Raw genomic sequence first — 27,278 nt, 5'->3', positions numbered from 1 at the left:
GGCATACCGGACATGGCTCGTCAACTGGGAACAAAGGAATCATCAGTCGGTATCTAAGGATAGCACGGTATTCCACAGCCGACATGTGTTGCCCCAAGCCTTCAATAGGTGCGACAGAAAGAAAAATCTTGAGCATGTGAGGCACGTAGACATTCAAACACAACTCTTTGCCGAGGGGATAAAACAAACTTCTCTTCAAACATCTTGACAATTTCGCCATATAAGGCATTTGCCATAATTTGCTGGGAGATAGGAGGGGCGGTGTCTTTAATGTAGAAACCGCCAATATCAAGGTCGGGAAGAGAACTATGCAAAATGTCCAACGCACTCATGTAATCGGAGTCTAAAACATCCCCACCACATTCTCGGAGTATGTGGTCTTGTAAACCCCAAGATTGGGCCCTTGAAGCCACGAAAGCATATGAAGAGGCATCCTCGGCCGTACAAATCCCTAAGCCTCCGAACCGGGTCGGGAGAGAAGCCAACCTCCACTGGAGATCTCCAAAAAAGGCACCCCCACAAACAACAATATCCTCTAATGCTCCCCGGAGGCCTTCATCAAAAACACAGACAGCTCCCCCGACCACAAAAGGTTGACACGTTCGAAAGTATAATTTAAAATTTAAAAATCTTTCTTATATGTTTACATTTAAATTATTATATTTAACCTTTTTAATTAATATTCTAATCTATTTTCATATTTTCCAATTTGTTTATTAAGACATTTTCTTTTATAATACTATGGATATCGTTTAGTGTTTATATTAAATACTTAACATTCATGAAAAAAATTAATAACTTCTACTACATAAGTTGAACACTTAATCAACTTAAACTTAAACATAAAAATATACGGACCAAACCTATAATGTAACATATCGGTTCGGTTCGGTTTTTTACGGTTATTGAAAATAATTATCCTAATACTGAACCAAAATTTTCGGTTATTAAAAATCCGAAAATCGAACTGTCAATTTCTGTTTCGGTTCCGTTTTCTCAATTATTTCGGTTTTCTTCTTACCCATTCATATTTCCATACTACAAATTTTCAACAATTGTATGTATAGAGTGGGTGTACCCAATGCTTAGGGAAATTTAATTTTTTTTTTCACTTTTAACCCAAACTTATTTGATTTTTTTTTACTTTTAACCCAAAAGTTTTCGTCTTTCGCACTTTAACCTCACAATTTTTACTTTCAAATTTGGTCCCTTATATTTTCCATCTTACGTAAATTTTTCGTTTTACGTTCCGTTTTAAATTCTGCGAGTTAACACAGCACAATGCCTGTGCAGTTCAACATTTTTACGTTGTATATTTTTTCTAGTTTGATAGGTTCGTTGCAACGCACGAGTCCTAGGTCAACTTAGTTATTCTTTTCTATGTTTTACGCTTCGGTCTAAATTATTCGCATTAACACGCCGCAAGTTCAGTGTTGATAGCCCCGCCGCAACCGGGTTTCTTACTACTAGTTTGTTTCATATTTGAAGACCTAAGAAAGAAAATAAATTGAAAAAACAAAAAAGGAAAGGAAAGGCAAGCTTGAGCTGTTGAAGCCGACTTCAATCTCGTAATTCCAATAACACCCATCACCCAAACCCAAGTTGCACCCCCACCATGCGACACAAACCATGGGCAAAACCGTAATTTCCCGCATAGCCAACGCATCTCCGATCATAACACTGTGGGAGGAGGCGCTGCCATGGCTTCGGATGAACAATCTTCTTGAGCCCTAAAAACTCAACATCACATCTTCATAACAATATCATCATCATCATTATTAAGATCACACAAGGTAAATCCGCAAATTTTCAATTAAAACCTAACCGTTTGTTATTCAATACTCGATCAGCTTCGTATAAACCCCCAATTCACTCGCGATTTGCAGTTTCAGCTGTAGGTGTTTGTGTATTCGATCTTTGTTATGTTTAATTGAATTTATGTTATCGATTTAGCTTGTGTGTGATTATGATTCTGCTTATTTGCGTCGATTGGGATTCTAGGGTTTCATTTGGCAGTGATTAGGTTTATATAAGTGTTAATCTACATTGCATGCGTTTAATTTGAGATCAGAAGTTTGTATTGTGCTATGTTTGGATTAGTGACTAGTGACTTTTTGTTTGTATTCAGTTATGTTATTCGTTTGTTTATCGGAATATCTATCGGGAATGTGTTGATTAAGTTGCATTAGTTAAGGTGATAGATAGATATAGGAAGCATGAATATAAAGTTGTTATGTATTGGATTGTCATTAATTAAGTTAAATAGTGATTAGCCTGTCAGGTATTATCTATGTTTGATGAGCGTATATTTGACGATACGATGGGTATATAAAGGCTGTTTTCTAGTTAAGGGTTTTCGGAATGTATAGATCAATTTAATGCATTTTTTATTTGATTTGATTTGAACTATGGATGCGAATCTGAGGCGTGTACTATTTCTACAATTGTTAGGTTTTATTCTTCTTTTGTCATTGGGAAAACCGGGCTTCACTTCCATGTGCGGTGATACCACAGTATTGCCATGCACGTCTGTGTTTACGAATCTTGCGACACAGAGACTGTTAATAAACTGATGCAATGGCATCGTCTGGTAAATTCGACCTGTCATCTGTTAGCCCGGATAGACCGTTGTACAGCTCTGCACAGCGCGGGTCCTACTCAGCTGCTTCACTGGACAGATCGTCGAGTTTCCGTGAAAATATGGAAAATCCAATCTTATCATCTCTTCCAAGCATGTCAAGAAGTAACTCAACTGTTACACAAGTAGATGTAACCAATTTTTTTCAATGCTTGCGGTTTGACCCAAAGTCAATGGCAGCTGAACATAAATTCAATCGATATGGGGATTTCAAACGACTTGCAAGTGCTGTCGTTGGTTCACCAGATGAGTCACCGTCTGGTTTGTTGAAGGGCAAACTGCGTAATTCCTCGCCTGAGGATCTCAAACGGTTAAAGGCTGGTTTGCGGGAATCCACCATTAAAGCCAGGTACACTTTCTTATTTATCTTTGTAGGATTAGAGATGTATACATTTTATAATTCTTTTTATTATGTATATAGGGAACGGGTGAAGGTTTTCAGCGAGACCTTATCAGTGATTAACAAGTGTTTCCCGAGTATTCCTTCAAGGAAGAGATCAAGGCCAGATGCTTTACCTGGCGATCGATCTAGTGGTTTACTATTAAATCGTGCACCTATGGGGGCAGGTGTCGGTAAGATGGGCACCCAAAGTCATTCCCTCACAAATACATTCGACTTTGAGCAGCAGAAGGTCGAAGAACGGGGTAAAAATGCCATTCCTAACAAAAGAACCAGAACTTCAATGGTTGATCAAAGGGTTTGTAACGTTGTATGATGTCGATAATTTACCATTTTTACTTTGTTTTGATGCAAATCTCATTTGGGAAATGTGCTAATATAGGCGGAGGTGCGTCCAAACACTCCTGCTAGATCATCGGGGCTTCCAAACGGCAATACTCCTCAGAGCGAGGATCGGTCATTGCACATTGTAGCCGATGGTTGGGAAAAAACAAAAATGAAGAAGAAACGTACTGGAATAAAAGCTGATAATGCCCCGAGTCCAAATTCAATGTCAACAAAAGCTATCAATGGATACAAAGAACCCAAACAAGGAATGCATGCAAGGCATCTTTCTGATTCCATGTCACGGTTAAATGATTCTCATGGGTTAAGGTATCAATTATCATACCTAGAAGTCAATCAGTCATACATCAATTGTGTCCGGTGTGTGTGCTTATGGTTAATTTTGATGTAGGCCCGGAGCTGCTAATGGAATAATTGGAGGCGTAAAAATTGACGGTCCAGCTCAGCAGGCAAGTGTGGGCATACGGTCTTCCATCCCAAGGCCTGAACAAGAGACCACATCTCTTCATCATGATAAAAGAGATAGAAGTACTAGTTCCGAAAAGGAAAGGACAAATCTCAGATCAGTTAATAACAAGTATGACATCATATTGTCGTATCTTTTTATTGTCTTTTATAGCATGATTATAATTCTGTTTGATTTGTTGGTTACCAGGTCCAGTTTCCGAGATGAATTTATATCTGGTAGTCCTACCTCTGGCACAAAATTGCACGGGCCAGCTCGAGGTCCAAGATCAGGGTCAAGTGTTGTGCCCAAATCATCAACGGTGGTTCAACGAGCAAATGCTTCCAGTGATTGGGACATGGGTCATGTTACCCACAAGAACCCTGGTCAGTTTGGGTCCAATAATCGTAAACGTACACCCGCAACACGCTCTCCATCTCCCCCAGTAGCACAGTGGGCTGACCGTAGGCCCCAAAAGATATCACGTACCGCAAGGAGAACAAATCTTGTCCCTATTTTATCTAATAGTGATGAAGCCCCTGCTTTGGATAATAGTCATAATACCAGTGATGTTACTGGTAGTGAAAGTGGGCCCGGGTTTTCCAAACGGTTTTCCGCTAGTTCTCCTCAGCAATTCAAATCAAAAGGAGATTATCTCCCATCATCTACACCATCTGAAAGTGAGGAGTCTGGGGCTGCTGAAATTAGATCTAGAGATAAGGGGAAGAAGTCTTATGAAGTAGAAGATAAAGGTGAACCGAATGTTCAAAAGATGTCAACTTTAGTTCCAACAGTAAGAAAGAATAAGATGGTGAATGGGGAAGAAGTTGGTGATGGAATTCGTAGACAAAATAGAACCGGGCGAGGTTTTGGTTCTTCACGCGGTGTTACACCGCCAGTAGAGAAGATTCGCCATGTGGGAACCGCAAAGCAGCTTAGAACTGCTAGACAGAGTTTTGATAAGTCCGAAAGGTAATTCTTTATTTCAAGATAAAAAGTCTTTATTAGTAGCTATACTCTTATATGTTGTTAAAATTTGTATTGCTTGATATTTTAACAGCAAGCCAGGTAGGCCTCCCACTAGGAAACTCTCTGACCGCAAAGCTTATACTCGTCAAAAGCAGACCGCATTCAATGCTGCAGTAGATTTTCCTGGTATACGAAATGTTGATTTCCAAGTGGAGATTTTCTGTATCTACACAGATTTCTGAACTTAGTTTTTCGTTATTTCTGTTAGTTGGTTCTGAGGATGGACATGAAGAGCTTCTGGCTGCAGCTAAAGCGGTTACTAATCCTAGTACTGTTCTTTATTGCCATCTGTTATTATATTTTGATTCAACGGTATTATTTTGTGATTCTAATTACTGGATTTGGAGGTTGCAGATCATGCTTTGTCGAGTCCATTTTGGAGGCAGATGGGACCACTTTTCGGTTTTGTATCTGATTTAGACATGTCGTATTTAAAGCAACAGGTGATAGTTGTAAAAGATATAACATGTTTTTTTTCCCCAAAATTTTAACTTTTTTTTTTTTTTTTTTTTAATTCTGTTCATTTACAGGGAAGCACTCACTCCAGTATTAACACAAAAACCCCAGTTCACCAAGACATTGATAGTTCTGGCACACTAATTAACGGAGCAGAAAGCAGAAGTGTTGAACCAATGGGTCCCGGGGAAATTCCCCTTTCTCAGAGGCTACTTGCCGCGTTAATTTCAGAAGGGGACGACGAGCTTCCCTTTAACGGGAATAATGATCACAACTTTAATGTTTATGGATCTGCATTTGAGTTTGACACAGATCTAGAGTCAAACACCTTCAAGAATAGGTCATTGCAAAACTATGAACTCGTTGGACGTGGTAATTTAAGTGGTCATAGGAAAAACTCTACACTGGGTCCGCCAGGTCATCATATTGTGTCCATGCCAGATTCGACAGCGGTAACTGGTTTTGACCATTCTTATAATGGTCTACTTTCAGATCCAGCAATGACATCTGGCATCACCTGGTCAGATTATCAGTATGCTAACGTGCCATTGAATGAAAGACTTCTTATGGAGATTCAGAGTATTGGACTCTATCCGGAACTTGTGGTAGGTTCCCTCTTTTCATCATTTTATGTGTTCTTACCTTAATGAAAGTTCTGTTTCAGTCTTTGTACCCTGCTATAAGATCGAGAAGTTTGTTTTGTGTGTGTGTGTATACACGGTAATTTATAACGCAAAAAATATTTTTTTGGCCAGCCTGATTCACCAAACAATGGGAGTGAAGGCATTAGTGGAGAAATTTGTCGACTTGAAGAAAAACTTCATGAACAGGTAGCAATCTTTTGCAATTCAAAGTTTGGAAAGTCTATCAGCTTCTTTTTTGGGATTAGGATCAAATACAAAGGATCCTAATTGTAAGAAGTGTAAGAAGGATTTATAAAGTGACAAGTGTCCAATAACCTAAAAAGACCCACTACACAAAAAAAAAGAGTAAACTGCCATTTTGGTCCCTGTGCTTTGGTTACTTTTGCCACTTTAGTCCAAAACTCAAACTTTTTGCATCTGGGTCCCTGTGGTTTTAGTTTTATTGCCATTTTGGTCCAAAAATGAAATCAGATCATATTTGTCTTATAAAATCCTGCAATTTTGTCATTTTTCTCAGGGGCAAATCAGGTCATATTTGTCTTATAAAATATGATATTTATTTATAAAAAAGAAATGATCATTTTGCCCCTGAGGAAAATGACAAAATAGCAGGATTTTTTAAGACAAATATGACCTGATTTCATTTTTGGACCAAAATGGCAATAAAACTAAAACCACAGGGACCCAGATGCAAAAAGTTTGAGTTTTGGACTAAAGTGGCAAAAGTGATCAAACCACATGGACCAAAATGGCAGTTCACTCAAAAAAAAAAAAAAACTTAAACATCCACCACCACCAAAAACCTAAACCCCCACCCCCATCACCCACCCCCAATTTTTTTTTTTTTGCCGAGGGGGTTGGCAGTGGGGGTTTAGGTTTTTGGGTGGTGGTGGGGGGGTTAGGTTTTTTTTTTGGTTTTTTTGGTGAGGTATAGTTTTTTTTTGTTTTTCTTTGCCGCAGGAGGGGGGGGGGGTGGTTGTTGGGGGGTTTAGGTTTTTGGGTGGGGGTGGGGTGGGGGTGGGTGTTTAGGTTTTGGGTGGTGATGTAGTGGGTTTAATTTTAGGTTATTGGACATTTATCACTCTATAAATCCTTCTTACACTTCTTACAATTAGAAGCCTTTGTAGAATAACTTGACCCTCTTTTTTGTTGCTTGTTTGGCTACTGATGAAGTACATAATTCGAGTTTCGTAATCAGGATTGCACTCTTTTCTTTGTTTTGCTTCTGTAGTTTCTCTTATATACGATGGAAAATTTTGCACATCAAATATAGAAAAAAGACTCATCTAATGATCTAGTTGATTCACAGGTTTCCAGGAAGAAACGCTTGCTTGATAACCTTTTGGAGTCCACTAACGAAGCAAGAGAGCTGCAAGAGAAGTAGGAATTCTCTTCTTTTCTAAAGTCTAACCAAGTGATTTTTGTTCGACTGTTTTTGCGTGAGGATTCTAATATGACTAATTGTGTGTTTGTAGGGAATTTGAACAACTTTGTATCGACAAACTCACTGCAATGACTTATCAAAAGTACATGGTAATGTTTTCTACCAACCATGCATAAGAATTTTGGATAAAAATGCCAAAATCATGATTTTGATGTATTTTCCGTTTGTTAATAAATGTTCACCAGAGTTGTTGGGGTCCTCACGCACCTAAAAGTGTCGGTAGTAAAGTATCCAAGCAAGCTGCTTTAGGTTTCGTGAGTCGAACACTGGATCGATGCCACGAATTTGAGTCAACAGGCAAAAGCTGCTTCACTGAACCCGTATATAAGGAAATGATCCGATCTGGATCATTACACTTAAATGGCACGCAATTCGATGCTGCAACCAATAACGAATCTGGTAAAATTAATGGGAAATCCATAGAAAGAGTGTCAGGTACTACACATCATTCACAATTTTTTCCGACATATATTAGTTTGTTTGTCCGTATTGTGATTTCGGTTCTGTTTTTTTATAAAATAAGTAGGTACACAACTAAGCCCTTCGTTAAACAACCATGACATGTATTCGTCTGACGCATTCCACTTCTCTGAGCAAACTAGTGGCAAAGATGAAAATATATGGTCAAGCAGGGTCAAAAAGAGAGAATTATATCTTGACGATGTCGTTGCTGGTACTTCTTCCGGCTTTGGAACAACAATTTTAAATACTGCAAAAGGAAAGAGAAGTGAGAGGGATCGGGAGGGTAAAGGGAACGGTTTATCCAGAAACGGAGGCCCGAAAGTTGGGCGACCCGCATCCGGTAACGCTAAGGGTGAAAGAAAGAACAAAACAAAATTAAAGCAGAAAACAACCCAATTATCTGCATCACTCAATGGCCCGATTGGAAAGATTTCAGATCAAAACCGAACGTTTTCTTCAATCCCTACGTCTTTCGATATGAAAAATAATAATGTTGTCAAAGAGGAAGATGAGTATAAATTCTTGGATAATAACACCGAGGAGCCGCTTGATTTTTCACATATGGAAATACCCGATGTTCTCGGTGAGCAAGGGGAGGACATAGGCTCATGGTTGAACATCGATGACGATATATTACAAGACGACGATTTTATGGGGCTTGAGATTCCAATGGATGATTTATCCGATTTGAATATGATGGTCTAATAAGTAATAAAGTTGATAATGTTATGTTGTACAGACATGTCGAGTATACACTGCTTACAGACGAAAGAAACATAACCGCTGGTCTCGAGAAATTCCAGCCTGTGATTGGGCTTCCGAAACCGATTCTTTTCAGAATCCAATCAATACATGTGTGGAAGGATGGATTTCGATGGTATGGATTTTGCCATTTTGGTGATATTTAATATAGTGACTTAGGGTTTGTAAAAATCTTTTTGTTCTCTACCCCGACGCATAACCTAGTTTGTTCCACCACCCACTATATCTTAGGAAACCCGATTTTTGGTTGTAGCATTTAAAGATCAGGGGACAATACCCCTTGTACATACAAGTTATGTTCTCAATAAAATCAGTTCATTCTTAAGTCCATCACAGGCGTATTCGTGTGTGTGTGTGTGTGTGTCATCATCAGGTACAGTAATACTTCTAGTAACGAGAAGCATCGCGGTTCTGGGTGCAATTTGAAGAATTAGATTCCAAGGTATGTAATCTGTAATTCTTTCAGTGCCATAGTTCATAGTTGTCAATAGCGATTGTAGTGATCGCTATAGCGCGCTACGTAGCGTTTAGGTCTCGTGTCGCTATTAGGGTTGTAGCGATGGATAGCGAGAACAGCGCCATTTTTTTTTTGTTTTTAGTATAAATAGCAATTAGTATAGATATAAAATAGCTGGATTTTAGGTTTTTGTTAAATATACATGTAAAATTGCATATATACAAGGGTATTTTGATATAATATACGTATAAATTTTTTGAAATTTCTTTTTCTAGTGTATCGCTATTTATAAATAGCCACCTGTTATTTATCGCTATTCGCTATGTAGCATATAGGTACCCTATCTCTATTTGTCGCTATTCGCCATTAACAACTATGTTCAGTGCAAATAAAGTCTTTACTAATCCATTTCTGTAAATGACCAATAAACTTACCTATCGCTATCGGCTGTGTTATTCTGTTATAATTATTTCACATCTTTCTCGGGACCATGGATTCCATGTTTCTGTTATTGCGGGTAAGTCATCTTGAAGTTTTAGCCGTGTTGTATTTTGACAGTTTCGGTCTTTAGAATATCTGTTCTCACATTATTCTTGGACTTTAGCTCAAATGAGGCTCGCTCAAATGTTTTTGTTTTGCACGGTCTTTTTGATGCTCATATGAAGCTCAAATGTTTTTGTTTTGTGCAGGTTTTTTTTATAGGGACATACGGAGAACGCTGACTTGTTTCACGGGACGCTAAAAACGATCGAAAGTTTCGAATGTGTTTTTTTTTCCGTCTTGGTATGCATTCTTTCATGTGAACATTGTAACTAATCTTGGAATACAGTTACTAAAGTTATATAACTGAAATTATAAAGAAATAGAGACCCTGTTGGCAAAGTTGTATTTCTCAGTATTAATAGAGATTGCAATTCATCTTTACCACCATCTTTACACGTGCATGCCGTTGGAACATGTAGATATAGTATTTAATAATGTTTCGTAGATTTTTTACAAACCTACACATATATGAAACTCACACACACTATTAAATAATATACATACATATGCAAAAACTAAGATTATTAGAAAACACACATGTGCATCTCATCGAGAAATATATCGCCTTTGTATATATGAGAGAATGTGTCCCGCTTGCGGTGTGCATATATAATGTATATATGTGTGGGCGCTTGGGAGACAAAACTGAAATGGTACTAACTTTAACGTTATTTTACTAATTTCGTGAAAATATCGTCAAAAGTGGCGGATGGTTAATCATGCATCATGTGGTGACGTTGATAGCTGAAAGACACAGGGTACATGCACTAATCAGTCTCTGTCCTCTGTCCTGATTGTTCGAGTGTTAATGTGTCTTAGATTCAAGGCTTGATACAAAACTACAATCGAGCCGGGGGAGCGGCTTGGCTTGGGGACCAAATAGCGGGTACAAGTAGAAGAGGTAGAGGTACAAAACACGTGAGTCAGTGCCAGGACCAGGGGGGACAAGATTCCTAAAGATCTCGACACCTAAAAGAAAGAGCGCACTAAATGGGTGAAGTTGGCTTCCCGGATGGTTACTGGTACGGATTCACCTAAACATCTTCCCATTGAATCAAAGCTAAATAAACTACTGCTCAGGTGGCTGAAAAACTATACACTACTTTCACAATCCGCAAGAAAATAAGTTTTTCCAGTATCAATTTGTCTAAAAGGTCAATTGCCTCTCTATGGCCGAGGAGAACTCCTAGTCCATAGTCGAAGCCCAGCTGAAGTTTCTATGATCACTTGCGCAATTGTGCTTTTGCAGTTTTGAGTTTCCTCTTTTTAGGCCGGACTAGGACGGGATAGAAGTAAGGCTGTCTACATCTACCCTTCTCAGACCTACCTTAGCTTTACTATTGGTGGGATCTACTAGTATGATGATGATGATATATGAGAGAATGATTAATTAAATAATTTTATTTTAAATAGATACGTTTTCTGAATTTCTACATATGAATACGTTTTAGGTTTCATTCTTTTTGTTTCACCATTGATTTTAGTAGCCGATTTGTTTGACTCGTTATAAATAAAAATACTTTAAACTAATTCTGCCTTAAAAAGTAATTAAAAAAAAACGACAAACTGCCGGCCAGAAACGGCAATCAAACCAAGAAAGAGAGTCAATTGATGTCACTCCATTATTACTTCTGATAACAATCACTAATCATCATCATTATCATTATCAGGCAGGCAAGCATACTCTTTGTAATTAATCTCATACTCAGAATTTTCATCTATAATTATTTGATTTATCATTCATGTTTTAGTTTTGTTAAGTTAGTTAGTTAGTTAACTGTATCATTATCCTTTCATTGTAATAATCTCTAAATAAAGAGACCTTGTTTTCAGTTATTTAATACACAGAAAATATCATTCCATCACAATTTTTCAGATGCTACTATGGAAGAGGGAAAGGTTCCAAAACATGGCTTTGAATTTGCGAAATCATTTTCGGACGAACTTAGGCCCACGGCTTGCTGTTTCTCAATATTTAAAGGTAGAAAAAACAACCTTTATCATTAATGTTTCCTTTCCTCATAATGTTAAATGACGCAGGACATACAACGAACAATAAAGATCACGACAAAGATATATATGCCCTTATAAACGACTCGGATGATGATTTTCAACAAGGGATTTTTGATAAACCTCTTCCTTGCTTTGGCTGTGGAGTAGGATGGTTTTCGTAAGTATTAATTATTATTTTTTTCTTTTCATTTTCGAACAAGTGAACAGTATTATTAATTAATTCTCATGATTTTGTTACAGGTTTTTAATAGGGTTTGCATTTCCATTGATGTGGTACTATGCTACATTTCTCTATTTTGGAAACTGTTACCAAAGAGACCCTAGGGAACGCGCAGGTCTTGCTGCTTCTGCAATTGCGGTAAGTCCACTTTCTATATCGTCTGTGAGTGAAATAAGCTCTTTTAAGCAGATAACTAATTTTAACATGACCGAACGGGCCAGCGATGCATTGTCTAACATATATACTAAACACAACGTCATTTCGATTGCAGGCAATGGGATTTTCACTTGCGCTGTTGATCATAGCAGCAATTCTTGTATTTTAGGTGCACATTTTGACCCTTTGTAGATATAAGTCAAAGTTTATGGTATCGTCGTTGCTGATGTGGGCCCAAGTGTGGAGGAGCGGGCCATCTTGTATTTGAAGGCTCAAGATCGTGTAACAAAAGGGGCTTCACTAAAATGGCTCTAACTTGGGCTACGGGGGGTCCGTTTTGGGCATGTGACCAGGCGAAACGAACGTGAGAACGAGCTCCATCTTGCTGCAAACTGCGTACGGCGGTTTGGGTCATCGTCCGGGCCAAAAAACGCTTATTTCTATTAGTTATTTACGTTTTTATGTTTTTTGAAGTGTTTTGGGCATTTTGTTTTTGGGCTTGTGTCTGGCCCGTTGTCTTTTTTAGGCCCATTTCGAATTTATGTTTCTATTTATATGTTTCTCTAGTAATGTGAAGAATCAGACTTTAATTTTGAAACTACTCAACTTTTCACTTCAAATTCCGTGCCCTTTGGGTTGAATTTTGGGGTTGGGAAAAGACCTACACGGGTATTCGCAGAATCAACGTGTTTGTTCTTCGTTATCGTATCACGCGCTACATCAGTTGCAGTTGCACAAATTGTTTAACAACATATAATCAAACGTTTTCAAATAAACCGATAAACAAGAATAAGTTATATGTTTATAATACATATTAGACAGATACTTTCATAATTTGAAGTTAAAAACGGACTCCCGTGAGTCCTAAAAAACTTTACTACCTCTATTTGTTCTTTCGTCTTTAGAACAGAACAGATAGAGGACGCGGTGTAAAGTATGAAACGTACCGAAAGTTAAAAAGAAAAGGAATACATTCTACATTAATCTTGGTGTTGGTTCTCTTGCGGCGGAGCCAACACCTCGAGTTTTTTCTTCTCCTTGAGAACCACTTGACGTGGAATAACTTCCACCATAAACTGTCCTCCGTTCCATACAGCTGCCGAAACTTTAAGTATCTGGAAAACAAGGTGCAACTCATACGACAAGAATATTGGGACCGTTAGCGCCATTGTTGCTACTGTGAAAATGGCTTGTAGCAGAATATACATAAACAAACGGTTCTGGTCTCCAAGATACCCGCTTAAACGCCACCACACGTTGTTTGCCTTTTGTGCCTTTTTCGATAGTCCCCTATATTATATCAACACCGTTGATGGTATCAGAAACGATGTTTAATGCATAACCAATTTTAAATAGAGAACTACGATAACCTGTAGGAAGTCATGACTTCAGGATCCTTTAATAAGCGTTGTCGACGAAGAACATCTACTATGAGAAAATACAGAACCTGCCAAAGAACATAAGCAATCAACGGAACCGTGAACAACCATGTGCACAGAAATGATCTATCTTCTCTGTCATGCCATGAATATCCGCTTGCGCCTCCCTCCAGATGCATGGCTTCAAAGAACGCTGGGTCCCACCAGCATATCGTAAAGAACACAACACCTGCAGATAACCATTCTCATAGTTCATAATTTCGTATGGCAGATGTAGGAGTGTTCAAAAAACTCGCGGCTCGCAGCTCGCTCGAAACTCGCTCAAAAAAAGTTCAAAAAAAGTTCGGCTTGAAATTGGCTCGGTTGTAAACGAGCCAGCTCGGTCGGCTCGGTTTGTAAACGAGCCGAGCTCGAGTTTGGCTTGGCTCGGCTCGTGAGCCGACTCGATAAGGTTTACATCATTTTTTTGTCCCACATTGCTCAGAAGACAAAAAACTAAGGGAGTATCTCCCCTATAAAAGAAGGTAAAGACGTCGTACAAAGTGAGCTAACTATTTATACTTGCATATTTAGCCACTTGGTTAAATTAAGTTGCAATTGTGGTCCTTAGTCTATGAAGAGATTCAATTTTAGGGCTTTTTAAGTACTAAATTTGTGGTTCTTTGTTAGTTTGAGCTAGATCGAGCCGAGCTAGCTCGAGTTTTAATCGAGTCGAGCTCGAGCCTCAAATCTCAGCTCGATTTGAAATTCAAGCTCGAGCCGAGCCGGATCGAATTGAGTTCGAGCTGAGCTCGAGCTGGGTCGAGCTCGGTTCGACTCGGCTCGTTTACACCCCGAGGCAGATGAACCATTAAAAGAACTAACTTCAATCCGGTTAACTCACCTGGTAAAAGATGTATCAACACGCTTACAATTTTGTCAACGGAACTAAAAACCAAGCTACATCGCCAAACAATCAATGCCCATGCTAGCGGTCCCTACAAATGTAGCGTATTATTTGTTAGTCATGGTTCTATAACGCGTGTATGTACCCTATATGAGAGAAAATAAATCTACTTGCCTCTGCAAATGAGAAGGTAACCATGAAAAGCTTTTGATTTCTGGGATAGAACAAAAGCATGATCAAGAAGATGGTATTGGCATAGTAGCAGAAATCCTGCATGACACAACAAAAACATTATATGTTCATGTTTGCATCACTTTTCACCCGATTAGATTAATATCGTCACATGTTCATATCTATTTATTCATGAAACATACCAAAAGGTAGTAATGCCATTTCTTGTATCGATAATAAATCCATCGAAGTGGCACGAAGGTGATGTAGAACAAAACATATATGTATCTAACATCCTGTGGCCCTGATCAAGACCAACAGTCGCGAGGGATTAACATAATACAATAACTAAAAGCAATAAAATCCATATTTCATGTACTCACTTGCACCCAAGATAAAACAAAACGCTCCGTATGAGAAGACACCCAGAAAATGAGTTACCTACAAACAAAACCATACAAAAAACATGGTCTAAGCAAATAATAAACCATACAAAAAACGGCGCAGCTTGTTGCCCGTTTACCTGCCACTTGTTTGTAATTTGTTACTTTGGCATTTTAATGAAAATTTCATTCCCAATAGGATAATGAATCATGTTGAAATGCATTATGCGGTTATCATCGTGTGTGTACCTTGGTGATGAAGCTTTCATGTTCCTCAGCACGTTTAGCGATCAACACAGCTTGTTTCGACAATATCTCCTTAGTTTTTTCTTTAGTTTGAGCCACTTTCTATGCAAAAACAAAAAAACAAAAAGGTGTACATGTATTAAATCGTTACAACACAAAACGTATAACAATAAACGAAACTCATACCCTTGATCGATCTTTTAGCCTTTGCTTCACCCTTGAAAATCGTCGTTGGCTATATGAATTGTCTTCTGAATCTTCAGTGGACGACATCTTCGCATCATAACACGTTTACAAATCTATGATTCATACATAGACTGTAATCTTCTATTGTCTGATCGACGAAAGGGAACCGAGGGGGACAATATGTATATGAATGAATTGATAAACACATACAAAAACACATAGAGATCTAATGGGGATGGTAAACTGAAATTTCAATTACAAAGGATATCAGAATCGGTAATATTCTGCATGGATATTAATTATTAACCCTCAATTTATTTGGGTTGTGTTTTATTCTTGTTGTTAAGCGTGAATTCATAACCAAGTTTATTACATCCGTACATTTCACTGTTGACATTTTTTTTTCACATAGTAATATCTTTTGTTGAGTATTTGGCCTAAATGCAGCATTAATATATATCTTAGCTTATGGCTTTATAGCCTAGTGGCATCTTGGGGATGAGATAAGGTTTTGGGACCAATAGGTCCTGGGTTCGATTCCCACAACGTGGTTTTTCTCATGTTTATTGGGTTTCCTCCTGAATTGGTGGAGATGGATATGATCGGGTGGTTCTGCTGGTGGCACGATGATACTCCAGTGGTCTGTCAGTGATCCGAGAAAGTGTATTATACAATTGGCCTTAACGTACGAGCGTACACGATGATAATTCTGCACGTTGTAAACCTTCCGAGTTTGTGAGTTGTGAATCCGCATGTTTGAAACTTTCCGAGTTTGATGAGTCTGAGTTTGTGAGTTGTGAGTCTGCATGTTTGAAACTTTCCGAGTTGATGAGTCCGAGTTTGTGAGTTGTGAGTCCGAATGTTGGAAAATGGTTCCGAGTTTGTGATCCGTCCGGGTTTGGGATCCTTCCGGCTTTATGTTTATGTAACATGGGGTTTACAATTTATAACTTGCGGTTTTTCGTTTTGGCGGATTATAACATCCAGAATGCAAATCGCATACGCATCGTACATTAAGGCCAATTGTACATTAACTAACCCCTATATATATACACACACCTTAAACTACCAATTTACAATATCTAATGTTTTTTTATGGTAAACTAGGTTAGAATCCCATGTATCACACGAATTAAGTAAATATAATGTTATATGCTTAGTAATAAAATAAATACGTCCTAGATAAACTTGTGTATTGCACTAGGTGAATAAACTCATAATGTTATATGCTTAGTAATAAAAATATATGTCATAAATAAAGTTGTATTTTGCACGAGTTGAATAAACCTGTATATTGCATGTAATAAAAAACTTTGAGCTTGATGATATTAAGCTTTTAGTAAAAAGAAATAAGTTTATTTATAAATTTCATAAACAATTTCATATTAAATTCTTTTGATTAATGATATAATAACTATCCCTTATTAAAAAAAGAGTATTCATAATTAGGTTGGAGTGAGAGACGGAGTACCACAAAATAAATAGCCTAGAATGAAACAATGTCCATCATTGTTTTGTTTTATATTGTATAAAGTATAGAATATCTATTATTATTATTATTATTATTATTATTATTATTATTATTATTATTATTATTATTATAAATGAAAATAAGTGTGGAACACGTGTCATGTTTTTAGTGGACATATTATAGAAATGGAGTTATAGAAAAAATATGACTACATATCTACTTGCTTGAATATTGAAAAGAAGCGTGTTATATATGCGGCACGTGTAAAGTTGGTTAATTGGAACTCAAGCAAGTTATTGTTAGTATAGTGACTTACATAAATTATCCAGTACTTTTCTAACAATTATACCTTATATCTTACATAATTAAACTTTTATGTTATGTAGGAAATATAAGGTCAACAAATTTAACTAGAATCATATACCACACAATATCCTTGAAGCACTAATTATTACTTTTAAAATTCTTTCATACATTCCATGCCATTGTATTTTAACATGATTATGAAATTGTTCTTCCTTTATTATTTGAAAGTTAATTAATCGTTATCTTCAATCAATATTCATTATATATTTAAGTAAACTTTTTTAAATATTTTAAAATTCTAATACTTATAAATTTTAAAATGATATTTATAATTGTTTTGGTAGATATCAAGCCATAACCAACTCTACAAAAATATTTAAATAATAAAGCAATAATCACATTCCAAAAATAAATATAATTTGAAAGGTATAGTTTTTTTATTAAATTATATATTTATACTTTTAGCATCCTTTAACAAAATATCAAATAGTGGAGACTTCAAATAAGAAGAAATTACAAATTAAGAATAAAAATAATAAATGGTACAAAGGTAATTTGAACAAATCAGTTAATGAGTATATCATTTATTTTTGTTATTCAAATTAATGAATGTCTAATCATTTAATGAGTCTGTCCTTTAAAATAGTTCTAAATCTTATACAATAAAAACAATCTTACACATGATCCTACATATTCAATTTTTCTTATACCATAAAAACAATGTTTGGGTGTAGGCAACAGAATGTGTAGGACCCCAACACTTTTTCATAAATTTGCGATTCATAATAAAATATGTGTAGGACATTAATATTTTTAAATAATTTTGTTACTCCTAATAAAATTGGTGTAAAACCTAACACATTAATGGTGGTGAAGAAGAAATTATTGTGACGTTAATGAGACTTGAGTAACTCTTGATAATATTTATTAGTATTCTACATCAAATTATCTATCATACCCTTATTAATTAAAGCATTATTATTTAAAAGAGGACAAAAATAATATCATGATATCATACCCTTATTAATTAAAGCTTGTTTTAATGAAGTTCACTTTTCAAAAAAAAAAAAAAAATGATTCATAACCATTGATCACAAAAATATAGGGCCTAAATTATTTTATTTTTCTTCTTGCAAGAACATTCTTCTCAAATGAACCTCCCCATATCAAATAATATAACGAACAGGAAGAATTGTATAATTAATGTATGTAGTTTTGATCATGTAAAGGACAAAAAACGGGGTAAAATTTAGAAATCATGTTATAAGTTTAAAGTGTTCTGTTTAAATCAATCAATTTTTTTTTGTCCTAAACAACAACTCAACTTTCATTCGATGTTTCAATGTTGCATATTTTGTTATATAAATGTTGAAATTTTATAAAACTAAGTAAGACAAATGAAACATAGTCTAAGTTCTACATTGTTCATTTTATGTCAAACTGGAACACAATAATCACTAAAAATAATGAGAATGGGGATTCATATACGTTTTATTTGGTTCACTTATTTGAATTTTTTTAATATTTATAAAAAAATCACAAAACTAAAATATTTAAAAGTTAAAAGTTGTTTTTTCAAAAGCCACAAAACCTGGCTTTTTAAATGATTTTTGAATATAAGGGTGAACGGGTTGCATGCGGCAAAGAGGACGGTGAACCCCTTCACCGCGCGGAGAACACCGCCGCCGCCACTCTTTGTCGCGCGGGGTTGAGGATTTGCGGTGTGTAGTCCCCGCATGCAACATGTGACCGTTGGAAGGTAGCGGCTTCATAGCCGTTTGAATTAAAAAAATATATGTAATGTTTTTTTTTTTTACTTTAATATACTTTTATTTTGTTAAAAATATATTTCATATATTAATTAATAGTTTATAAAAAAAGGAAAAAAAATAGTTACCTCCACCCACTAGTGGTGATTAATCCTTATGTTTTTTTGGACAAGAGGGGAGTTAGAGGGGGGAATTGACATGACAATAGATGATTGGGTGGGTGAAAAGTTTACTCAATCTCATGAGGTGACCACCCCTTTCACCCTAAGGGTGTAAGGGGTGCTCACCTCTTAGGTGAGTCCCCCCTCTTACACGTAACCAACCAGAATAAGCCACGTCAACTCCCCTCTAACACTCCCCTAATACCCCTTTTTGATGGCGGCACTCCCCTATTAGGGGAGTTGGTTTCGAAAGTTGTGCCATCTTCGAAAGTTGGTTTCGAAAGTTTGTCAACGGTCTCCCTCGAAAGTTGTGCCATCTTCACGCGGTGAACCCACACCCAATTCACACCCCCGAATCGGGACCCCGCTTTGATGGCGGCGGTGTTCCCGATTGGGGAAACCTATCACCGAACCACCTCACCGAAGACGCCCCGTACACCCTAAGATTGTGGGGTATGGGGTTTGGGTTGGGGCGTGGGTTGTCTGAAAACGCCTAAGCCACCATCCCGGGTGGGCTTGGGTTGAGGCGTGGCCCAAGGGCCGGGAGTTTGAAGCCGGCCGTGGGGCGGGCTAGCGATCCTATGTGGCCGGCTCCTATTCGCTTTGTTGGCCATGTCATAGCGGGATATTTAAAATTTAAAATTGAACGGTTTGGCCAAGCCACGCCCCAACCCAAGCCCCGCCATACCCCACGAACACGTCATTCACCGGTGGGGGGGCTCGAACTCCACGTGTCAACTCATGCCCTCAACCCAAGCCCCACCATACCCCACATTCTAAAATTACCAATCTAATCTCACCCTTTAAAGTAACAATCAAACATGAAAATTTATCATATTCTTTTAGTCATTTTTCCTACCACAAAAAAGCTAATTCAAACACTTTTTCAAGAACTTCTTTGGAAAAAGTTGCAAGTTAATAAACAATTTTAACAAAAAAAAAAAAAAAACTTTTAAAGTTAAATAAGCAATCCCAATCACCCTCTTGGTGATTTTAAATTGACAAAAGAACGTTAACTAATTTTAATAACACACTTGTTTACTATCGTGTGGAAAGTTACCTCATAATTAAAACTAGGTTTTTTTTTTCAGTCGCGTGTTGTGGTGAAACGGAGCAAATGATAATGTAAAACAAACGTTATTGAAAATGTAACATGCTGTTTAGAAAGTCAAACCGTTAGAATCGGTTCAGTTTATCATCGTATCATTTTACGATAGCAAATAAATAACTTATTTTTTAATAAAACTTATACTAATCGAGGGTAAAAATTAAGCTCAACTACGTACTTAAGTTTTTAGAAAAAAAATGAACGGACATAAGTTATTAAAGAAATATCAAACTAATTGATAAAGTAAAGATAGATTTAAAAAAAGAAAAAAATATTATTAAAAACAAAATAAATGATAAAGGCTATATGGTTTTAGAAAAGGAAAAAATAAAAATACGTTAAAAGCTAAAAGTAAATAGAAAAAATTAAAATATGTTATAAAATATTAAAAAGCTATATATTATTTTAAATTTGAAATTACTATTATGGGCCTTCGAAAACTATATATATAATATAATATTAGATGTAAAACAATGGGTTTTCTCCTATATTTATTGAGTTTCCTTCTTAATTGGTGTATAGATATTATAGAATGATATTCTAGTGGTAAGTTAGTGATCTAAATTTGCGATTAAAAAACAAATGTTCATATGTATTTTTATCGTTTTCATTTAAACCTGAATTTCTATATAAGACGAGTAAAAAACAAAAAACTATGTATTTTTATAATAATAAAAATATACAAAAATCAAGTGTTATAGACAAGGAATCTCTGAGATTGCGGAATTAAGGGGAGGCAATAAAAGTCCCTCACCACCAACACAACACAACCAAACAAACATTAATATTTCTATCTCTCTCACAAAACAAAACCTCCATTCTTCCATCTCAATCAACCCAATTCTGTTGATCCACACATCAACTGATCAAATTCAATTCAATTTCTTCCTCAAAATGCTTACATGCATTGCTCGTCCGAAGCACCAGCAGCACGATGATGCCGATGAATCAAAGCGTGTTAATAACACTACTGCCATCAAAACAATTACTTCTCAGGTAGGTGGTATCAGGGGCGGATATAGAGTGTAAAGAGGGGTATCCCCCGTTACTCCTTGACGCTCCGGCGGTAGTGTAAATTTTGAAAAAAAAATGACGTTTTTTCGATTTCGTTACCCATTTAGAATTTTTTTATATGAAACGCTGCCCCTATAATGAGTTTCTAGATCCGCCACTGGTGGTACTATTCAATTTCTAAGCCCCACAGACGACGAGGAGAACAAAACCTTTCTTTTTTAAATTAAAAAAAAACTTATATTTATAAAATGCCAAAACAGCAAATTACAAACGAGTAATTTGGCAGGTCAAAACAAAGCCATAAGTTTTTGAACGGGCAACTCATCAGACAATATTTTGACACAGTTTACTTACTCTGTTACGAAACAAGAATTTATATAAATATTGATTTGTTATGAAATTATTCTGTATATCAGGAGCAAAGCTGACAATATTCATGTTTTACGAAATTAGCTTTGTATATAGAATTATTGATTCATGATGAGTAATTATAAAACTGGATGATTAAATTTGTGTGACAGATCAAGGATATGACGCTAAAAGCCTCGGGATCCGCATACCGGAGCTGTAATCCTTGCACAGGAGCCGCAATGATGATGACTCCGCAACAACAAGTGCAAAAGAGTAACGAGATGGAATCGGATTTATCGACATCGGTGTCGGAAAGATTCCGGTGGTCTCACCGGCGAAACGGGAGCAAAAACTCAAGCTCGGGTCGGGTTTGGGGGAAGGAAATGGAGGCCCGACTGAAGGGGATATCGATGGGAGGAGGAGAAGGATCGGTTGGGACGTTGTCGGCTTCAGCCAGTGGTCGGAGACCCGACCCGATTGTACTTGAAGAGGAGAATGAACCCAAAGAATGGGTTGCTCAGGTGGAACCGGGTGTACTCATCACTTTTGTGTCTTTGCCACGTGGCGGTAATGATCTTAAGCGAATCCGGTTCAGGTAATTACCTTACTCTTTCTAAACGGTATTTTTATCATATCAGTATCATAATGCCCCTTCATAAAATGTGTAATAGTTAAATAAAGTTAATTATCTTAGAAGTTAGAACATCCTTAAATTTACAAAATATAATTATCTTGTTTAAAATAGATTAAACAATTAAAAATGTAACTTTTCAATATTCATAATATAATTGTTTTACTCTCAGAAAATGTGAACATACATGACCTACCATGTGAACATGAGTGATCTGATTTTATAACAAAATAAATATATATGATTACATTGAGGTTCATTTTCAAGTTTGTCTATAAATATAGTTCCTCATTATGAGTCATAAGGGTAGATAGTTCCTACAGAAATAATATAAGTTTAATGAGATTAAACCAATGTTATTGTTTCGCCTAATTTGGTGTGTTTTGTTAGTTAGTTAGGCTTTCTACAATAGAATAAAGAACCTTGAGTTTGTATCTAATCATTGGAAATTATCAAAATATTAAAGATAAATCAATAAATGGGCTTTAGTATTCTGTTATTAGTTATAATAATAATTTATAGAAAAAATGAGTGAGAGGAGATAAATAGTGTTTTTTAAGGTTTTAAGAGAGGGGAAAAAGAAATAGATGAGATTTTTATAAGGCTTTCTTTATAAAATTTCCTTTACTTTTAATACTTAACACTGTGTTCCAGAGTTTACTAACCGATGGAAAGGAAAGGAAACAAAAAGAAAGTAAAAATATTTTGTGTTCCAGAGTTTCATTTAAGGAAGGAAAATAAAGGAAAATAAAACATGTCGTGTTCCCGAGTTTCATTTAAGGAAGGAAAAGAAAGGAAGTGACAGGAAGACTAGGCTAAATTCTTTAATTTTTCTTTCCTTCCGATTTGGGAGGAAACGGTGGGAAAGACATCTTTTTTTTTTCCTTTCTCGTCCTTTCCTTTCTCACTTTTGCTTTCTTTTCTTATCCCTTATTAAGTTAACTCGGGAACAGAGCGTAAAAGTGAAGGGAAGGAAAGACTATAACTTTTTATGATGACAAAAATCCTCTATGTTTATAAACCTTAAAAAATCATACTTTTTAAATGACAGAAAGAAATTTAAAAAAAAAAAAAAATCAGATTTTCTTTCATCTCTTTTCAATTGGTGACCATGGAAATCGAATCCTTCTTCATCTCTTTTTTCTTAAATGGTCTAGTGGATGTCTCGAGAGTGCCCATAATTGATTTTGTTTGCCGTTAAAAAAAAAACTCGAGAAAGCAACGTAAAAGTATCATCCTTTTTGAGTCTAAAAAAATATTTGTTTGTGAAAGAACTAATTATATATTTTTATCCATTAAATATGGGATAAAATGCATTTTTATATATTTTTTTTTTGTCATGAGAATAGTTTTTTTTAACCTTTTGTTGTGAAAAGACTTGAGAGTCATGCGCCTTAAATTCGAATTTTCTTTTGCCAGTTGCTAATTTTGTTTTTTCTCCTTCTAGAATTGTTATACTACATGAACAAGTGATGATTTCTTTGGTAGGTGACACAATCATCAAAATCATTATTTTCTTTGAAATAGACCTCAGCATGCAAAAAAAAAAGTCATTTGCAATTATAAGAGAAACCCATCAAAGTTTTTTTATTTATCTCCTATTCAAAGAAAGACTTTGAAACTCCTGATGGCCTTACATATGTGTGGGTACCCACTAGCATAATAGTTTATTTCACAAACCTTTTATTCATAAAACTTATAAAATAATATAATCAAGTGTCTTCATGCATATTCTTTAATATATAAAAAATAGCAAAGTAAATTTAAAACATGATCTTTCATTGAATATAATCAAGAAAATGTTTATTCTATGTATCAACTTGACCTTGATTTCTAAGCAAAAGTTGATAATATTAGAGTAAAATGTTAAAATGGTCCCTAAGTTTAGACCACTTTTGTCACTTCATTCCAAAAAGGAAATCTTTTGTATTTAGGTTCCTGAGGTTTTATTTTTGTTGACATTTTCATCCAATTGGCAAACTGAGTTAAAATTTTCTGTTAACTTCTCCCCCTATTGTTGGTTTCCTCATTTAAATGAAGGGTATAATAGTTATTTTATGCTATAATATATTTTAATGAAATGAGGAAAACAACAAAAAAAAGGGAGAAGTTAACAGAAAATTCTAACTCAGTTTGTCAATGGATGAAAATTACAACAAAAATGAAACCTCAAGATCTAGATACAAAAAGTTTCATTTTTAGACTGAAGTAGCAAAATTATTCTAAACTCAAGGAACTCGTACTACAAACATCATAATGAAGAAGGCCCCGCAAGAAAATAGCACTCCAATCTATTATGTAAAAAAGTCCAAAATTTGTAACACATTTACTCATTACCGGGCCCATGTTTAAAATTTTTGTATTCTGGGTATGCTTTTTCACTAAAATGCTGCTGCCTTGTCGGAGAACGGTCTGCTTTCAACTTTTTTATATACTTTGTCCCACCTATATTCATATGGTTTGTCATTTTGTCATGGTCAAGATGACAACAATGAGAAACATGTCTTGCCACTTTTAAACTCATCTAACTTCAATTTGAAGACTTAAGGAACAACAAATGTCTCTAGGTTCCAGTCCAACTAGGATAAAAGAACATAGCATGGCCCCCTTAGTCATAACTCATAACGATTTTTCGTGGTTTTTGTAAAGAAAAATATACGATTTTGATATATTGTATCTACTGATCATTGGATTTTCGTTTAGATTGTTGGAAATCAGGCCCTTGAACGAACACGCAAACACCAGATGTACCAACTTGTTCGACTCTTTTATTATTTATCAATCAAAGCAAACGAATACAATAACCCTAACCATCTATTTATACTAAAACTCAATCTAGTCCTAACACAACTAGAGACACCATAATTATCTATAACATGTTTTGATATTTATCTTCTTGATTCAAGATTAATGTCTTCATATATGTCGAGTTTGTGGGCCCGGTGATTTATCTTTTAATTGATCATCTGATACATGATTTCAAAATAGTTGAATTTGCAAAGGTCATGGGTGAAACATTGACCAGCAATTTCTTTTTTATCATGAAATGATGGATTTCTTGCTTTTCTATACCACTTGATTGTGGGCTGCTTTATTAGTATCATTTTCCCACTAATCCATCTCTATTTAGTTTAGTTGCTGTTTAACAAAATATTATTTAATGAAATTGCCTATCCAGTGTGATGCAATGAAAACTACTATTATAGAATTATTTATTTATATATTGTCACAAGATTTGATATTATAGGAGCAATGTTTCTCTTAGTCAACAATAGTGGTTAGGTTTTTGTTTTTCTTTATTTTAGTGGAATACATGACCCAAATAAAATATGGCCTAAACTACAAGTCTATCATGATGCTTTCGATTTAATACAATCCTTAGAGATAGTGACCTGAGGCCTAATTTAGCCTTACTCCTTAAGGTACCTTTTAGGCTTTATGGTAGTGTTGTCTTGAAGGCCACATAACCTTTAGTGCCTAACAAACATACAACTCATGCCTAGACTTATTTTACTTAAAATAATAAAAGAGTACCATAATCATTGTTATGATAGCAAATGGCTAGAGTTTCAACCAAAATAATTTATAACCGAAAATGGAAAAATTTAGTGTAAACCTTATATGATTTGGAAAAAAAATAGTGAAAATCTAGCAAAGGGAACCCCCAGAAAAAAAAATCCTGGATCCGCCATTGACGACTTGTGGTTTTTGTTTTCGGTTAGCCGAGAGATGTTTAATAAGTGGCAAGCTCAAAAATGGTGGCAAGAGAATTACGACAAAGTAATGGAACTATACAATGTCCAAAGATTAAACCGACAGGCGTTTCCCCTTCCAACAACTCCAAGATCCGAAGATGAGGTGGGGAAAACATAATTATGATCATATTCCTATCAGGGCTGGCCCAGAGCAAGTGCCGGGTGGGTGACCGCTCTGGGCCCAAATCAAAATACGACCCAAATTTTTTTTTACATTATATATATATATATATATATATATATATATATATTTAAAAAAATCTGTATGTTAAAAAAAACTTAAAGGGCCTGGATTTATGAATCAAAAACGTTAAAGCCCAACTATTTAGAAGCCCAACTGTTTTTGCCAATTAAATTCAGAAGACCAACTGTTTTAGTGCGAAAAGGACCCAATTTTTTTTTATCTCGCATACGGCCAATTTTTTTTTTTTTTTTTTTTTGTGATTTTCGGAGACGGCCCTGATTCTTTTTTTTTTTTAATTCCTATGTTGATAATGAGGTTATTGGTTTAACAGGGTAGCATGAAATTTGAATGTAATGGGGATAGTCCAATAACACCACCTTTGAATAAAGAAAGGCTACCTAGAACCTTATACCGCCCCATGGGAACAGGATACTCATCCTCAGATTCCCTTGACCACCAAAGCTCGATAGTGGCTCGGTCCAACCGAGACTCATCTGGTCTAACGGCTACACCAAAACTATCAAGTATTAGTGGGACTAAGACGGAAACATCATCCGTGGATGCTTCTATAAGAACAAGCTCATCACGTGAGGCTGACCGGTCAGGAGAGCTATCAATCAGTAATGTTAGTGACACTGAGAACGAGTGGGTGGAACAAGACGAGCCAGGAGTGTACATCACAATTAAAGCACTTCCAGGTGGCTTGAGGGAACTCAAACGCGTTAGATTCAGGTTTGTATACATAACTTTGATTTAGTTTTAACTTCATTTTTTTTATTAAAAGATTAGCAAATAACTATAGAATTAAATGAAATGCAGCCGAGAACAATTTGGGGAGGTGCATGCGAGACTATGGTGGGAAGAGAATCGCGCAAGGATCCACAAACAATACTTGTGATGGTGAAAACATGCGAAGTCGAATTCAACAAAATGTTGAATGTTGTTGTTGGTACAAGTGGTTGGTTGGTAAGTTCAAACAATGGATGTAAGTTTGAAGAGTTCTTTTTTTATTTTTGACAGTGTATTAAGTAAAAATGCAGAAGCCATATATGTTTTTTAATATATATTAATTACTATTGTGGGAGGACAAAAATGGTGTTTTCAAGTGGGAATCAAGTTGGTTGGTATATTGTTTCTGAAATTTCAACTCGATTTAGTATTGGCATAACTATATCTATATCTATATCGATAACTATCCACCACTGTCTCCATCCGAGTCTAAAACTAACAATAAGTTCGATTGTTGTTTACTTAAACACAACC

At 35.8% G+C, this 27,278-nt stretch overlaps 4 protein-coding genes across 7 annotated transcripts; 3 read left to right on the top strand and 1 right to left on the bottom strand.

The window, feature by feature from the left end:
* Positions 1 to 1,537: 1,537 nt before the first annotated feature.
* Positions 1,538 to 10,004, top strand: LOC110938060. 4 transcript variants are annotated; one of them, XR_004890882.1, is made up of 16 exons: positions 1,538 to 1,793; positions 2,452 to 2,987; positions 3,060 to 3,336; positions 3,421 to 3,692; positions 3,775 to 3,960; positions 4,039 to 4,800; positions 4,889 to 4,983; positions 5,066 to 5,125; positions 5,212 to 5,300; positions 5,388 to 5,918; positions 6,069 to 6,143; positions 7,267 to 7,337; positions 7,433 to 7,490; positions 7,587 to 7,836; positions 7,925 to 9,067; positions 9,772 to 9,960. XR_004890882.1 is itself a non-coding variant. In XM_022180530.2 (15 exons), exons 2-15 carry the CDS (start codon positions 2,578 to 2,580, stop codon positions 8,566 to 8,568), a joined length of 3,780 nt encoding a protein of 1,259 aa, XP_022036222.1. In that variant the 5' UTR covers positions 1,538 to 1,793; positions 2,452 to 2,577; the 3' UTR covers positions 8,569 to 10,004. The 4 variants fall into 4 exon arrangements, 2 of the variants coding, with proteins under 2 accessions (XP_022036222.1, XP_022036223.1); XR_004890883.1 differs by having other exon boundaries at positions 1,539 to 1,793; positions 7,928 to 9,067; XM_022180530.2 differs by having other exon boundaries at positions 7,925 to 10,004.
* A 338-nt stretch (positions 10,005 to 10,342) lies between these two features.
* On the top strand, positions 10,343 to 12,335 carry LOC110938062. Its single transcript, XM_022180534.2, has 5 exons — positions 10,343 to 10,647; positions 11,502 to 11,606; positions 11,666 to 11,795; positions 11,879 to 11,996; positions 12,130 to 12,335. Exons 1-5 carry the CDS (start codon positions 10,638 to 10,640, stop codon positions 12,181 to 12,183), a joined length of 417 nt encoding a protein of 138 aa, XP_022036226.1. The 5' UTR covers positions 10,343 to 10,637; the 3' UTR covers positions 12,184 to 12,335.
* Positions 12,336 to 12,887: 552 nt separating this feature from the next.
* Positions 12,888 to 15,352, bottom strand: LOC110938059 (glycerophosphocholine acyltransferase 1). The gene is made up of 8 exons (XM_022180528.2): positions 15,266 to 15,352; positions 15,083 to 15,181; positions 14,834 to 14,891; positions 14,654 to 14,754; positions 14,454 to 14,549; positions 14,277 to 14,370; positions 13,385 to 13,622; positions 12,888 to 13,304 (listed from the first exon to the last, which is right to left on the bottom strand). Exons 1-8 carry the CDS (start codon positions 15,350 to 15,352, stop codon positions 12,995 to 12,997), a joined length of 1,083 nt encoding a protein of 360 aa, XP_022036220.1. The 3' UTR covers positions 12,888 to 12,994.
* A 5,476-nt stretch (positions 15,353 to 20,828) lies between these two features.
* LOC110938058 (protein Brevis radix-like 4) lies at positions 20,829 to 27,142 on the top strand. Its single transcript, XM_022180527.2, has 5 exons — positions 20,829 to 21,076; positions 21,616 to 22,040; positions 25,799 to 25,934; positions 26,347 to 26,747; positions 26,835 to 27,142. Exons 1-5 carry the CDS (start codon positions 20,975 to 20,977, stop codon positions 26,911 to 26,913), a joined length of 1,143 nt encoding a protein of 380 aa, XP_022036219.1. The 5' UTR covers positions 20,829 to 20,974; the 3' UTR covers positions 26,914 to 27,142.
* Positions 27,143 to 27,278: the final 136 nt, after the last annotated feature.

Source organism: Helianthus annuus, chromosome 4 (genome assembly GCF_002127325.2).
Source record: "Helianthus annuus cultivar XRQ/B chromosome 4, HanXRQr2.0-SUNRISE, whole genome shotgun sequence".
NCBI lineage: Eukaryota > Viridiplantae > Streptophyta > Magnoliopsida > Asterales > Asteraceae > Helianthus > Helianthus annuus.
The sequence above is the reverse complement of the archived record's forward strand: the minus strand, read 5'-3'. Positions and strand labels throughout refer to the sequence as shown.